Here is a 16,565-nt window from a genome sequence, read left to right on the forward strand (position 1 = left end):
GATTTTTGGTACTGATGTGCTCTGACTGCAGCGAGTAGCATCACATCCACTAACGGAAATCTTCCGATACATAAACGAATCTAGGATATTCCTTTAGACGGGGCAATCGAGTACAATGGACCACTGAGGTCTGAGTGCACAGAGGCTTTGCCTCTCCCTCACTTCAAACACACACACCCCATTTTCAGAATATTATCCGCTAGCTTGCTAAGTTGGATAGCCCCACACGCTCAGAACATCATTGGCCCATACCAAAGAGGCTTCACACGAGGCAAATCAGCAACAGATCAGGTTTTCTCTCCGCGGTAAGCGATGGAAAAATCGTTGGAATATGAACATCAGTTACACTATCTTTTCATCGACTTTAAAGCCGCCTATGGTAGCATAGCCAGGGTAAAACTGTACACGGCCATGAGAGAATTCGGTATCCCGATGAAATTGGTAAGACTGACTAGGGTGACCATGACCAATGTGCGAGGCCAGATAAAGGCAGTAGGATCACTGTCGAGACGATTCGACATCAACAACGGTGTAAGGCAAGTGGATGCCCTATCATGCATCATCTTTTACCTGGCCCTGGAAAAGTGATCCATGATGCTGAGGTAAATGCGAGAGGTACGATTTTCTTTAAGTCTACTCAACTAGTGCCCTATGTTGATGATATCGACATCATGGGAAGAACGACCCGAGACGTACAAACTGCCTTCATCCAGATCGAGCAGGCGATGATTGGTGCGAGATCTTGGGCTGCACATCAATGAAAGTAAGAAAAAATATATAATGGCAACGCCAGCACCAAAAACCGCACTGGTCAAACGGGAGGAATAAAGACTGCAGCCTTGAGACCGTTGATAATTTCCCTTATCTAGGGTCGATTATCACAACCAATAACAGCTACGACGACGGTTGTTGGCAGATAACTGAGCTTATTTCAGCTTACAAAAACTGTTTGGCTCGAAACATCTCACCATAGGATCAAGGCTTTTACTATACAAGACAATGATCTTGTCAGTCTTCATGTATTCCTCCGATATTTGGGTTTCTAGCAAAAAAGTGAGAACTATTGGCCGAGAGAAGAATCCTCCGGAGAATTTTTGGCCCCCTACATGAGGTTGGATGATTCCGTAGCCTACATAACGAGAAAGTCTATAAGCGATACCATGACCGTGAAGTTGTGGATAAAAACCGGCTCAATAGGTTACGGTGGACGGGTGACTTAATCCGTATGGATGAGGATGGTCCAGACGGAAAGTCTATAAGGGCAATATCTATGGTAGAAAAAGAAAACAGGGCAGACCCTGCCTGAGATGGAATGAATTGGTTGACCTCGGCGCCTAGACCGGATACCGGTTGCTGCACTGTTGAGGATGATGATGATTGTCTTATGATGTCTGATGTGTTATAACCAGAGCGGCATATCACTGGCGGGAAGGTTTCATTGCGGTTTTCCATACCAAACTGATTCGAGCCAACTCGTTGGGAAATGGTGCCACCAAGTACTCGAAGAAGGCACTCAGAGCTATGCTAAAAAGGGGGAAAAGCTGAACCGAGTCTTACCACGAAGCCTCACCGGAGATTTATCTGGTACTTTGAAAACCGGGTTGGCCTTATGAGAGCATATGTTTGAAGAGAATTCCTGGGGGATAGGGTCTTGGCCCCTTGTGGGATTTTCATGGTGATTGTCGTTGCGTCCATGTAGCAGGCAGAGCTTCTTCTGAGCTCATACGTGGAGTTGTGTTGTTCAAACCGTAATACGGCACACTTAATTGCGGTAGAGGTATTAGCTAGACTTGCTATCCACTGATATGAATGTTGAGTTTGCATTCAATATAAAGTTATGGGGGTGGGCTCCGATTGTGGTCTTAAAAAAAATACGTGTTCAAAGACGGCATTGGGGTTAGAACCGAAAACTTTCATACCCATATTGTGGGGTTTCCAGGCGTATCCTTGACCCACATAGCGCAACCATATCTCCAAACAACCAGTTTCCGGGCGATTTCTCACTTTTGAGATACTCAAGCCTTTTAAGCCCTCCACTTCCTGGCTTTCGTTTGGATTTGAGTGTGAATTGCAACAGAAGCTAGGATTGGGTGTACGTATATTTCAAGATGTCCTGATAATCCTTAAGTTATTCATAATGAGAGGAAGGAGAAACCTTTCATATCGTTTGATTTCAATAACGTAAATGAAGTTATGAATTAATCAATTGGATGTGACCACATTCCCCACACTGTTTCCAAGCCTCGCTAATTTCGGAACATTCATCAACTGACGAGCATTTTAATCGCAACCGTACAATTGTTGTGTACTCGCTCGAAAGTCAGCAACACAGAAATCCAATTACGACTAATGAAGTGGAAATTAATTTCTAATCCACAAGATGGTTCGCTACATATACATATATCAAAAATGAAAGTATGTATTGTGGGTGGAAATTAATGCAAAATTATATGAATTCGCTCGTTTGCATAAAATTTACATATAGACAAATAGATTCTGTGTAAAAGTGCGTAAGGTCTTTTGGAAAACGTCCCCAGGGATAATTGCGCTAAGCATTGTACGTCAACAGTCCCAAAGCACAGTCCCACTTTATATAATGAAACATGAGGTGTATGTATGTCACATGTGAACATATGTATGCCTGCCGAAGTGAATGGTTAACAGTCCTTGTCGGTTCATTCATTCGGAATAGTCAAACCTGTGGATACCTTGGACACGGAAGAAAGACGCCAAGCTAAGGAAATACATTAACCTGGGACAATGGAAGACAAATCAAGTACGGGGAATGCCGCGTTTCCTAAGAACACATGGTGAGTTTGTTTGTAATATGTTTTGAGGGAAGAATGTCATATTTATTTTCTGGTCTGCAGGAGATCCGTCTCTATGTACAACAAAACAATGCATGCCTTTATGGAAAATACTTCTATGGCCCCGAGCGATGCTGCATCTGAATTAGACAATCGGAAGAAGATTAAGTACGGAAACGCTGCTCAAGCCGCCTGGGGAATCATTTCTGAGTACTTCAATTATAGTACGATTCACGGTTTGCGGTATTTGGGTGAAAAACGACCGTTTTTGGAAAAGTAAGCATTTGATTGTTTTACCTTTTTCATATTGAGTGACAATTAGGAAGTGTCTGCAACTCAGAGTTTTGAAATGTGGATATATGGATATGTCCCTTTCTAAACTCTCCTTTTTTTATCTACTCCCAACAGACTTTTCTGGGCGACAGTATTCCTGCTTTCAATTTATGCCTGTGCCCGGCTTACGCACAACATTTGGGTGAAGTGGGATCAGAATCCTGTGATTGTCAGTTTTGCAGAAAAGTCCACCCCAGTTTGGCAAATCCCTTTCCCGTCTGTAACCATTTGCCCAGAAACAAAAGCTAGACAAAGCTTGTTTAATTTCACCGATATGTTCTGGATGATAGCCGATAACAGGACGCATGAAGCAACAGAGGAGCAGTGAGTACAAATGTTTGAGTTGAAAGTTTGGTGAGTTGTAAACACCAGTAGTTATCCTATTCAAAAACTTGTCCTTAAGCGAAATTGAGGTTCCTGGTTCTGTATATGATTTGTTCATATTTCCTAATGTCTCATCTGAGTGACTCACAGGACCAAATTTCTGTTGACTAATATGGAATACTTCAACATTTTGTCAGGATATTCAGTATGGAAGCGGTTTCACAAGTATGCGATCTCCACCTCATGCAAGGCTTCGAGTTCGGCAACCGAATCGTCAATAATTCCATCATTAATGTACTCGAAAGAACGGCTGTGGAATTCAATGAAACATTCATGACATGTAAATGGCGAAACGTGATGGGTGCCTGCGATTCCATGTTCCAAAAAGTCATCACTGAGGAAGGCATCTGCTACACCTTCAATGCAATTGATGCTAGTGAGACCTACCGGAATGAAAGGTGAGGAATTCATTCAGTGCATCCTCATTGGCCAGATAATTTATTGATCCTACTTTCAAGCAAAAAAATACAAATTGTTGGACGGACACATTAATTCCAGCTAATTAAATGCTTTTATCAATGTAATTTCATCCTACCTTCAGGCCTACTGACGAATAACGTCCACCTCTACCAACAATAATCACGTCATTTATATTCCAGCATACATGACGACTATATTTTCATGGTAAACTACGATAAGAAATCTAACTGGAATCTTGAAGATGGCTACTCGGCGGATGCTGGTACCGAAACATACCCGGAGCGAGTTCTAGGAGCAGGAGCACGGGCAGGACTTTTTGTGCTGGTTAAAGGCATGGAGTCCGATTACGATCATATATGCAGAGGACCCGTACAAGGTTTTAAGGTAATTAATGGACAAAAATTATTTTGTTACCGTAATTCGCTCTTATTTAATGGGATACAAATAGAATGTGGCACACCCTCTTCAGGATTGTTACCTGCCGAGTATGCATAATTACCTTTGCTGAAAACAAATGAAGAAATACAGCAAATAAACACGGTTCACACAATCTATTGGGAATTATAACACGCGAAAATGTATTTTTGTGATAGTAAAGTGTAAGTGAGAAGATGTGTTGAAGGTGTCGAAAATAATTAGAGAAACTGACGAACACATGTTTTTGAAGGGAGAGTATGGTTAAGGGTGACTGTGTTAAAAGTTCTCATTACACTGTTTCTACGTTAAATTCGGTTGTTGCCACCTACCTCTTGAGAATATCGGATATACCTACCTCTCCGTCAATATATTTTCGAAATGCCACCTTTGAAAACCAACGTGTCGAGGGAGCTGAGAGAGCCGATTCTTGCGAAAAAACTGTAAGGCGGGTGATCTAAGCCAGTTGGTATAGTTACTTGAGTGACTTCATGCGTGCCTATTTTCAAGATGAGTCGTTTGGGTCAAACCACCAGAATTCACTATACAATGTACCTTCTTTACCTTCTTCTTCTTTAGTCTTTATTTTGTTCACAGGGGCGGTCGACTCATCGTGATCGGTTGCGCCATTTTGTTCTGTCACTTGCATGATTTGGTTGCGATCCAGCGTTTCAAGCAACCGTTGTTTCGGCCGCCTTTTTGGTTGCTTGCCACCGACTTGGCCGTTCAGACCAAACTAGGGTAGTGAATTCTCCTTAGTGCGAATCGCGAGGCCATACCATCGAAGATGCCTCTCCCGCAATTTTCCTACGATCGACACAAACTCATATCGATCACGGATAACCTCATTTCGCACGTAATCAAGTCGCCGTTTGCCCAACGCAACATCTTCGCCTCCATTATCGAGAGGCGATGTATATTGCCTTTTATAGTCGGCCAATACTCAGAACCATAGAGAGCAACAGGGCAGACGAAAATGCGGTAAATTTTAGATTTGAGACGTTTGTTAATATATTGATCATCATCACCAACTGAGAATCACCCTGCCGTGTCAACTGAGATGAGCGCCCCAGCATGTTTCCTATGCTTAGGATCTCTCAACGCTATAATTTTGTTGTTGTCGACATTAAAAGCTTTAATTGGTCAGCCTGCGACGAAACTATTGCAAAATTCCTGTCAAAATGCTAACTTGTTTCGTTTTTTGGAAAATACAACTTTTTTTTTGGTCTAGCTGGAAAGTTTACTTTATCAACTGTTCGGTGCTTTGTAGTTCGAGGGCAACCAAGTTATCGCTCTTATTGCCAAAGTGAGTAGCACCGAATTCACCCTTTTTCCTTCCAGTTCCTTACAGAATGCTCTAAATGAGTCACACTCTGTGATTTCCGGAAGCTTAGCGAGTGTTCGTTCTTATTGCTTTCAGAAGCATGATTCAAAATTTCTGTGGCCAATTTCCTGAGTCTTGCAGTTCTTTTTTGACCTCCAAAAGTTGGACAATCCTCTTGAAACCACTTCAAAAGGGTGCGAATTAGAGTTTTTAATTGATCTTCTATAGGCAAAAGAGTCCTTAGTCGCCTAGGAAGCTACACAGTGATGCAAAAAAGTTTATTGAACTAAGTCCAATATGTTTTCGAAAGAATCTTTTTGACATAAGTGTAGTCCAATGTGAAGTCCGCCCTTAACGTTAATCTGATCCTCACCTTCCATAAATCGCCACACTAAATGGTGTAGCAACGCCCATGTCCTCACTCCAAAGGAACTTCCACTTCTTAGAGGTTAGATATTGTTTTCTATTTGTAGTTAAGTCTAAAATTAATAGACCAGTAACTTACTCCAAACTAAAAGTTTATTTTATTATATATATATATATTTCGGGAGCAACTTACCCCCTTCATCAGTACAAAGCTAGCTTTGTACTGATCACCACCCTCTCCAAATCGATAGTGTCGGCAGTCGATAGTGAAAGGCAGATAGGGCGATATGAAGAGGGTGCGCCAGGTGGTTTTTGGGGCTTCGGAAACATTCCTTCCGCCATGCACGATTCCAATGGGCTTATGAACCATGTGGGCCTGATTCAGTTCAATTCCGGAGCCTTATTATCTCTAATTCGTCCACAAATCTCTCGTAGTTCCTCCTCCGTCACCCCGGGGATTATGAAGATGTTCTGTTGAACTATTGACTGAGGTCTACTTTCTTCCAGTTGCGGGACAATGATTGTGATTACTTTGAACGACGCGGGCACGTCACTTAGGTTGATTTTTGTTCAGGAATCTTGTTCATTACACCCTTGTAAGCAGCGCCCCACAGGTTCGTATTTCCTTGAAGGCACAACCGCTTGGAGCGATTTCACTTACTTTACCGTATAGTCTTCTTAGGGCTACTTCGAAGACCGCGGGTTTCCTTCTCCGACTGCGGATGTGCTTCCCTCTTGTCCTTTGGCAAAGCTTCATGGTTTGCAGATACAATGCTCTCAACAGCGGGCTTTCCTGGTGCCGGGTTTTTTCCTGGAAAGTTCCAGTGGACCGTAGTGCTATTGTGGTTTTTCCACTTCTGTTGCTCACTCGACGGTCGCCTCCCCCATTTCTGATATCGAGAAAGGCGCCCTAGTACAATGTCCAGCCCCGCGAAGGTTTCAAGCAGGATTTAGCACTTTGTGTTCGTCACTCGGCTTCCCTAGTCTAAGTCCCATGAGTTGAAATCGCCGGCAATGATTTTGGGGCTGTGGTCTCTAGCGTCCACCACCAAGCCGCCTAGCATCTACTCATATTGCGCTGATGTTGAACTAGGAGGAGCAAAACAGCTACATATATGGACGCCGTTGACGTTTGCCTAACAGAACCGTCTCTGGGAAATGTCATTATTTCTCGAATGGCTTGTCGTCCGCATGCCGATATCGCCGCGTGTCTAGATGAGTCTTTCACCCACGTAGCACTAATGTAATTTTGATAAGGTTCACAGATTACCGTACACGTCCACATTCGACTCCCGGATAGTTTGCGGCAGCAAGTCTCGAGCCGCTGCGCAGTGGTTGGGGTTGATTTGTATTAACTTCATTTTACCCTACGATTCAGCTCCCTCCTGCCACGACCTGCGCTGCCTTGTTCTCTTTGCACAACATCAAGTACGGATCTCCAGGGCAGTCTTTGATAAGATGGCCCTCATCTTTCTGCTCCCTCTTGGCCTATCGTGTCCACTAGTATATTCTGCTGCAAAGTCACCGAAGTTGAGGTATCTGAGCATCCCTTGAGAGATATTCGCTCCCTCAGTCGTCACACGACTTAACCTATTTTTACCTTGCCCAGAGTAATCAGTTTAATCACTGACTCAACCGGCGAGCTAATGATAAGGGTCTGTGCATCTCCATATGCTTTCTTTATTCTCTTTATCGCGTTTTCTTCTATTCCGCTAAGGTTGAATTGTTTCCTCAGCGTAGCACAGATATCCTCTCATGTGACCTTGTCTAGGTCTTTACACACGATTACTATCTGTTGCAGATATTGGCGAAAGACATATTATCGCCTTTCTTGGAAATAATGATTATTTCCGGACGAAATTTACTTTTTTTTCCTTTTTTTTCGCTTTTTGCCGCCCACTTTCGTCCATTGTTCGGGATTACGAGCTGTAGACCCTTTCCCTTTTGTCAAAGTTGGGGCCGTAGACGAAGTAGTACCCAGAACACACATCCTAAATGAAAGCCAACATCCTTACCAACGTGGAAAGTACTGTGAGTCTGCTCTTCATTCTTTGGTTTGTTTCAAAGACAGAGGATGCAACTCTGAAGGATGCGTATGCGATGGTGGTGTTCGTAGACATTGAAGTGGCTTTTTAGTGTGCGCCCTTGCAAAAGCTCTGCGATGCCGCCAGAGAGCATGGTGTTGATGAAACTCGAATAAACTGGATCTACGCTATGCGTATGCTGATCAACTCATTACTATGCGAACTGCAACATCTGCCAATACAGTTTCAAGCTTATGCGGATGACGTGGCTGTGCTGACTATTGGTCGAAATCTCAGAATGGTGTGTAGAAATACAAAATGTACCGTTGTTTTGATTGACAGTTGGTGCCTCAGGTATGGACTTTCAAATCCAAATAAAACCACAATGGTATTAATTATAAAAAGGAGAAAACTGAATGGTCTTTGCCTTCCAGGGATAAGGGGTATAAGCCTTCAACTCTCCGAAGAAGTGAAATATCTAGGAATTATTCTAGACAAGAAGCTTCTTTGGAACAAATATGCAGAGATAAAGATGAAAGGAGCTCTTACAGCTTATGGACATGGAGACTTAGGCCTCAGGTGGTAATGTGAATATATGTTACTATCATTAGGCTGATGTTCGCTTATGCATCCGTAGTGTGGTGGGTTAAGGTGAAACAGAAGAGTTTTCGCTGTAAAATTGCCACACTGCAAAGAACTGCATGTCTGGGTACCACCGGTGCCATGAGCACCACATCCGGCGCAACTCTGAATTCATTCCTCAATTGCAATCAGCAGCCCTTGGATTTGTTTATTCAGAGCACTGCAACGAAAGCAGCTCATAGACTAATTCGATTAGATCTATGGGAATACAATGGACATGGGGGGAACATAGCCTTGGAAGAGTCATTGGGAGAACTAAATATAGTTTTCGGAATGACTTCCGATTCTCAGATTCCCATTCATCTGTTTGGTAGCAAATTGGAGGTTACCTTGAAACGGAGAGAAAACTGGGACGAACCAGAAAAATGCATGTCAGGAAATACTGACGTCTTCTACACCGATGGCTCGAAGACAGAAAATGGTTCTGGAGCAGGAGTCTACCTCTCGAATAAAAACGTGAAGTGGACTTTTCCTTTGGGACAATATACAACGATCTTCCAGGCTGAAGTGTATGCGATCCTAAGGGCGGCAACGTCGATGATTGACGAGCAGTTGAAGGGCAGGCGCATCGCAATCTGTAGCGACAGTCAAGCTACATTGAGGGCGTTGAGTAGTACTTTGATCACTTCAAAAATCGGTCAGGAATGTAGTCACCGATTGAATTCTGTTTCTAGATTCAATACAGTGGATTTACTCTGGGAACCTGGTCATTGTCGTATAGAGGGAAATTAAATCTCGGAAGCCTTAGCAAAAGAGGCTTCAACTTCCCAATGCCCGGACCGGAACTTGGGGTGTCGGTAGTGTTGGCTGATTCTGCTGCTAGACAGACCAAACTCTTCTTGTCAGAACCAAACAAACATACTGCAAAGTTTTTCCTGTCGAAAAGCAGGAAGACTTGCAGGAGTATTGTGGGCATTCTGACTAGCCATAATTCAATAGCTGTGCATATGTTCAGAATAGGAATTATCCAAGATGATGCGTGTCCATCCTGTAATGAGGAAGTGGAATACAATCTATTGGAGTTTTCCGCCTACGGACGCATCAGACATCAGATTTACATCAGATTTTTGTTGTTGATGTACTCCAACTATAGCGGGTAGTATCGCATCCACTAGCGGAAATCCTGCGATACATAAATGAATCCGGGATATTCTGTTAGACGGGGGAATCGAGTACAATGGACCACTATGGTCTGAGTGCCCAATGGCTTTGTCTCTCCCACTCCTCAAACACACACACACACACACCCGGAACTTTCACCGACTCAGCTTTCTTCGGCGAAAAGGCCTTTTTCTTCTTGGCCGCTTGCTGGGAACTCAGGGGTTTACTTATTCCGTCTCCACTCCGTTTGCCAGTGTTCTCACCTACCTTATGTTGTGGAGGCATTATCTGCGCCTCCCGCGTAACTTGACCACATGATCCTTGGGCATTTTTCTTCTCTACAGCCCTTATATAGGACAACTTAATGCTACATATCAGAGCCCTGATATTTTGGTGGATATTTATTCAGAGTTCATTTATTCGTTCCCTCAATGAAACAAGCTCTGTTGCAGTTTGCTGCCTTCCACGCTCGTCTTTTACAGGTAGTCTACTGCTTGACCACCGCTGACAACGTTTCATTATCATTATTCAAAGTTTGCAAGTTTGTAGTCAGATAAAAAGATCTTTTTGATTAAGCAGGAAATACTCTGAGAAATCCACACCTTATCGGGTGTTATCTCAATATGTTATTTGGTATATTGAAGGCAATACTACCTTCTATCAACTCCATCTGCATTTTCCTTCCTCAGTTTTTTGGGTTCCTTTATTTTCCACAGCCTTTTCAAAGGGGTTCGGAAGTATCATTAATGGTGCGACCTAACCCAATTTGAATTTTCATATCATTTTAGAAATGGACAAATGTATAGAAAATTTTCATAGCCATGGATTACTTTTGATTCATAGATTTTGCTGACTACACCTGGAGAGATGCCGCAAGTGTCGAGGCAATATTTTCGAGTTCCATTTGGGCAGGAAGTGTTGATTTCAATAAAGCCGAATATCATTACAACATCAGATGGCCTCAAGGATTATTCTCCAGAAAGGTAAAACTGTTAATATTTCTGTCTTTCATTCACTACTAACCCCAAACTTACATAGGAGACAATGCTATTTCCAAAAGGAACGTTATCTTCGCTACTTCCAAGTTTACACTCAATCCAACTGTGAACTCGAATGCTTGGCCAATTACACTTTGAAGGAATGTGGATGCGTTAAATTCTCAATGCCAAGTGAGATACTTTCCTTTCTAACTATCAGGCGTTCTTCCATCTGGAAAATAATTTTCATTCTAGGAAATGATTCGGCGCCCATCTGCGGAGCTGCGAATATTGAATGTTACAACGCTGCCGAAGACAACCTCCTAGCCATGGAGTTCAAGGAAGGACTTCAAACTTCTGCCCTGAACTATCGCGGCGAAACACAATGCAATTGCTTACCAGCCTGCACTTCCATAGCATATGAAGCAGAAATATCTCAAGCTGACTTTCACTTCTTAAAACTGTTTCAATCTTTCCGCGAAACGGAACTAGAGAAGTTTCCTGGGTATCTGTTTTCCCCATTGTTCCACTTGAATGAACTCATAACTATTTTGATTTTTCTTTTGAATTTCAGGACTCAAATGGGACGACTATCGATATTCTTCAAGGAGAATCAATTTCTGACTTCTAAGCGCTCGGAGTTGTATGGTACCACCGACTTCCTGGCCAGTTGTGGTGGTTTGCTGGGTCTGTTCATGGGGGTTTCAACGTTGAGCATCGTTGAGTTGTTGTACTTTTGCACTGTTCGTTTGATATCGAATTTGAGGATGCGACATGAGAAACGCAAGCAATTAGCAAAAATTCAGATGGTCCAAACTCCACCGGAGATTGTTGTCGGGAAAATTGAAAATCCTAAGGATGCCTAAATCTTAATAGTAAGGAATTTTGATCTAGTTTTGATGTTGTGAAACTTTTACTATTTAGTTTGGTGGTGAAAACAGCAATTTTGTGAATATCATATATATTTAAATTGGATGGACTTTCGGTGAGTTCGATGATGCTGAACTGGAGCCCATCATTTTCAATTTTGATTCATGTAATTATTTAAGGTTTAGAACTTTGTAGTAGGGGATCGACTTAACTAGATCAATACATCCTTAAGATAAAATTTCATACAATCTATGTTACAGAAGTAATCCACACACGAAATGGAGATTATGTATACTTAACATATTATAATAGAACACTATGTAATAATGGAAGTAACAAATAAAGTATTTTTATTAACACATTGTTAACGTTTAGAAATTATGTCGACTTACATTAATTGATTAGTTATTCCGCCGAGATACAAACTTCTACTGAAGCTCAAATTACCATCAAATCTTAAAGAGCGATGATGAATGAACATTTTAAGAACACTCCCCTCAATTTTAATGCTGATAGCCCGCTCTTTTCTTGGTATTCACAAAATTGACGGGATTTTGCAGAGTTGAGAGAGTCATATGGGGTATCTGATGAAATCTATTAGTGCTTTTCAGTAATTTTCAAAATTAGCTAAAGGATAAACGATTTAGGACCCAGAATTATAAGCACTATTAAGTGTAGTAGGTCTCGTTCTCAGAACAATAGAACCAATTCTGTTATTGTGTCCCTCTCCCTTTATTCACTTCCATGAACACCATGAACATCTAAATGGCACTCTCGATCCAGTCCTCTGCAACATGCCAGAATGGCTCCTGGCTCAATCTTCTCTTGCCCTTTCCTATGTTGTTCCTCATGCTCATTATCATGCTCTTGAGTTCGAGGTACAACTGCCAAGCCTCAACTCCTTTACTTCACGCAGGCCCTCTAAGCTCAACTTTCGTAAGGGAAACTTCGAGGATTTGAACTTAGCTTCGGCGTCAAACAACTGGGCTGCCGTTCTTTTACCATTAACCTGCGACCAAGCCCTCCTCTCCTTTTATTCCATTCTGTCTGATATTCTTCCTAGTTACGTTCCTTCCTGATCCAAATCCCTGAGCTGCAGCCCATTATGGTTCACCACTGAAATCCATAAAAACCTTCGTTTTAAGCAAGCTGAGAGGAAAAATTTTTTTTTTTTCACAAGAAGCTCTGCAGATTTCAATCATTTTAGCGCTTTACGATCTTTAGTTAAGTCGCTGACAGTTAATCTTAATGTCAATGTCGGACCCGAACCCGATTAAAACCTCTAAGTTCATTTCTCTTCCATTAGGCATTATTTTCAATAAGAACCTCGAAGAATGTCACTTTCCCAACCTGTGGAAAGAAGCCCTTATTTTTCCTATACCCAAAGGCGGTGACCATACTCTTGCTGAGAATTATGGCCCTATTTCGCTCCAATCATCCTGCTTCAAGATCCTCGAGGAGTACGTCAATGACTGGTAGATCACCCACTTCGGCCACCTTATAGCCAAGGAGTAGCACAGCTTCATAAATCGTCGATCCACTGTTACCAGTGTCCGGATAGCTGAGTGGTTAGAGCGCAAGGCTGTAGTACGGAAGGTCGCGGTTCAAATCTCACTGGTGGCAGTGGAATTTGTATCGTGATTTGACGTCGGATACCAGCCGACTCAGCTGTGAATGAGTACCTGAGTCAAAATCAGGGTAATAATCTCGGGTGAGCGTAATGCTGACCACATTGCCTCCTAGTGTACCGTTACGGTCTTGAATGAAGTGCTCTAACACACTTCAAGGCCCTGATCCAACATGGATTATTGCGCCAACGATTATTATTGGCCTAGACCGGATACCGGTTGTTGCGCCGTTGATGACGACTGTTACCAATCTGGATTTCACCAGCTTTATGGCCAAATCCTTAAACTGGAAGTTCAAGTCATTTGACTTTTTTAAAGCTTTTGATTCCGTTAACCACAAGATACTACTGTCCAAACTGGCCTTTATCAACATTCCTCTATCATTGTTACATGCCTTGTCTCCTACCTCTCCTTCCGATCATATAGCATTTTCTTTGATGGTTGCACTTCTAGTCCTTTTCCTCAATCCTCTCGTGTGCCACGAGGATCAATCCTATGACCTCTTTTATTTTTATTCTTTATTAATGACCTCCTCTCTATCCTCACTTATCCTTCTTTGTTATACGGCAATGACCTCAAACTGTTTTCCTCTGTTTCGTCCCCAATGGATTGCGCTTCTGTGCAGGCCAATATGGATACTTTGGTCCATTGGTGCACAGTTAATAAGTTGGATTTTAATGTCAGAAAATGCCACTCGATGTGTTACTCGCATAAAACCTCTCCCACCCCTTTTCATACTCTCTTGGTTGTTACTTTCTGTCCTATCTGAAACCTATTTTCGACCTGGGCGTTACCTTCGATGATGAACTTCGTTTTGACAGTCACTATTTCGATATCGTCAACCGTGCTTCCAAAATGTTAGGTTTCATATTACGTTCCTGTACTGATTTCGACTCGGTCCAACCCTCCATAATGCTTTGTAGCTCCCTGGTGAGAAATATCCATGAGTATTGTTCCGTGATTGTCTTGCCCTAGAGAAGATACAGCGTAAATTCACCCGGTCGCTCTTCTTCAATATGAACCTCCCCCATGTTGACTATCCCGCCCGCCTCCGTACCTTTCGTCTCCCTTACCTCTAAGAACGTAGAATCTTCCTCGATTTTTGCACCTTCGTCAAACTCTCTATCGGCCTAATGAACTGCTCCGTCTCCGCTGATATCGTTTTTAGTAACGCGTCATACACCACGCGTATCGCTGAAATTTTCGGTGTGCCCTGCGTGGAGCTCGAAGTCTATTTCCATTCCCCGATCCCGATACTATGTCGGAGTTATAATGCAATACAGTTTGGTCCCGTGGACTCCTTTTCGCGCTTCAGTTTTAAGTGTAAACTACGATCTTTGCTTTTTCCTTTTTCCGAGGGCAATATGTAATTTGAATTTTTTACTGCTTATTGTCCATAAAATAAATAAATAAAAATCCGAAAAATCGCTGATGAATCGGGAAGAAATTTTTTTCTTCTTCTGTGTCACCTCTCGACGTTTTCGTCTCTATTTCTTCATATTTTGTACCAGAATCCTGCCTCAGATAGACTACCGGCTAAAACACCCCCTGGAGCGTTTAGGACTCTAATCCTTAACTGTTTGACACATTACCTCAGGTCAGATCTATTCAATGTAGAAGCGAATCCTCGTAGTTCAAGAAGCAATAGCTACCCAAGCTGGTTTTCTGCAGAACTAGAGAGAATCCATGTTCAGCCATCCATTTGCCTTTATTTTGCACTGTTCCTCCTGGGTCTCATAGAGCAGGGCACAGTCCTTTGAATATTTGTCATAGCTAGCCTGGAGTATAGAAACAACTCAACTCAAGCATGTGACACCACCTCGCACAATTGAGGGCGTTTTTTACGTTTGGGTCACACAGGACACCACTCGCCAACAGTGGCTACTGTGCGCCTGAGCCAGTTTCACTGTGGATTGTCTCGCTCTTAAAACCATATTGTGTTGGCGAGTAGTCAGTCCCACGCAGCACGTATTGCGTCAGTTAGTTTTGTATTGAAGAGCTTCTCAAGCAGCTTGACCGCTGTGTCGCAAATACTGAGAGGACGATGCGTTGACGGCCACTGGGAGGGAAAACAATCGCTATTAAACATGCGTTGAGTGCACTAAGAATTAAGTTCGCTTGTATTTACATAGACGTTTTAACACTTCTCATCCAGTCCTGGTGCTTTTTTGTCCTTCATGGACACGACCGCCTCCTCTAATTTGTTTAGAGGTAGCGGTTGCTAGAATGGGTGGGGGGGCAGAAAGAAGGGCTTGCATGATTTCTTCCATCTTCGCTGTTTCCATGTGATAGCGTGATCGACGAGTACTGACTTTTTTGGTAACCAGCTTATACCCGAAGCCCCATGGTTCTCTGTTAACGTCGTTGATTAGGTCGTACCAATAGCGTGCCCTCTGCCTGTTCATTTTGTGGCGGAATTCCCTTTTCCCTCTCTCTCATATTCTGTGAATTTAAGGGTCACCTCTGTTTGGCCTCGGCACACTGAGCAATCCACGGAAGCCGGATGTAGTTCCTTCGTAGGCTTGCGATTTCAGCCGTCCATCAGTTGTAATTCTTCTATCTGCACCTCGATTTTCCCTTGGCTTATCCCTTTTCAGAGCTTCGACAAATTTTCCAATATCGATTTTTCTTCTTGCCGGACATATGAACATTGGGAGGAGTCGTTTGTCACTTTGAAGGATCGCTGGCTCTTAAATCATTCAGTACGTTTCATCGTTGGACTGTTAGTACTAAGGACTCCGAAGCAAAGGTTATGTCAGGAATAGTGCCCTGTCAACCAGGACGTCGAAGTGCTACTTATATTTAGGACAATAAGCCCTGTCCTGGCGGTCATCTCGAAAATCAGTACGGCTGGAGAATCTGGTCTGCCTTATTCGAGGGCACGGTGGATAAAGCTTCCTCCCACTAGAACTGTCTAATACATATTTTTAATCTCGTCTTTCAAGACGGCGAGCCTTTTCCGGAAGGCGGACTTAGATTCGTTTGGCGTGAGGTAAACGCTGGAAAAGGTCACTTGCGCACAACAAATCCAAATGAAACTTTCTCCTCGAACATTGGTCTAAACTCAGAAGTAATTCGTACCTTTCACCCAGATGGCAGCAGTCCCAGATATATTGGAATACCAGGAGGGTGGACTCTTATTTAGGTACTGTTCGCTGAGAAGCACAAGTCAGCACTTCTTTCTTACACTATCTGCCTCATCAGATCGTGAGCAGTAGAGTTCCTAGGCATGTTTGCCAGCAGTTCTACTACCAAACCCTGTCTCTACCTTCATG

The 16,565-nt window shown here is 42.8% G+C and overlaps 1 protein-coding gene across 1 annotated transcript; it reads left to right on the plus strand.

Moving 5' to 3' along the window:
• Window positions 1-2,677: 2,677 nt before the first annotated feature.
• Window positions 2,678-11,954, plus strand: LOC119655067 (pickpocket protein 28). The gene is made up of 9 exons (XM_038060760.1): window positions 2,678-2,810; window positions 2,871-3,083; window positions 3,216-3,464; window positions 3,662-3,922; window positions 4,124-4,328; window positions 10,659-10,798; window positions 10,854-10,984; window positions 11,048-11,297; window positions 11,367-11,954. Exons 1-9 carry the CDS (start codon window positions 2,761-2,763, stop codon window positions 11,656-11,658), a joined length of 1,791 nt encoding a protein of 596 aa, XP_037916688.1. The 5' UTR covers window positions 2,678-2,760; the 3' UTR covers window positions 11,659-11,954.
• Window positions 11,955-16,565: the final 4,611 nt, after the last annotated feature.

This window comes from Hermetia illucens, chromosome 4 (genome assembly GCF_905115235.1).
Source record: "Hermetia illucens chromosome 4, iHerIll2.2.curated.20191125, whole genome shotgun sequence".
NCBI lineage: Eukaryota > Metazoa > Arthropoda > Insecta > Diptera > Stratiomyidae > Hermetia > Hermetia illucens.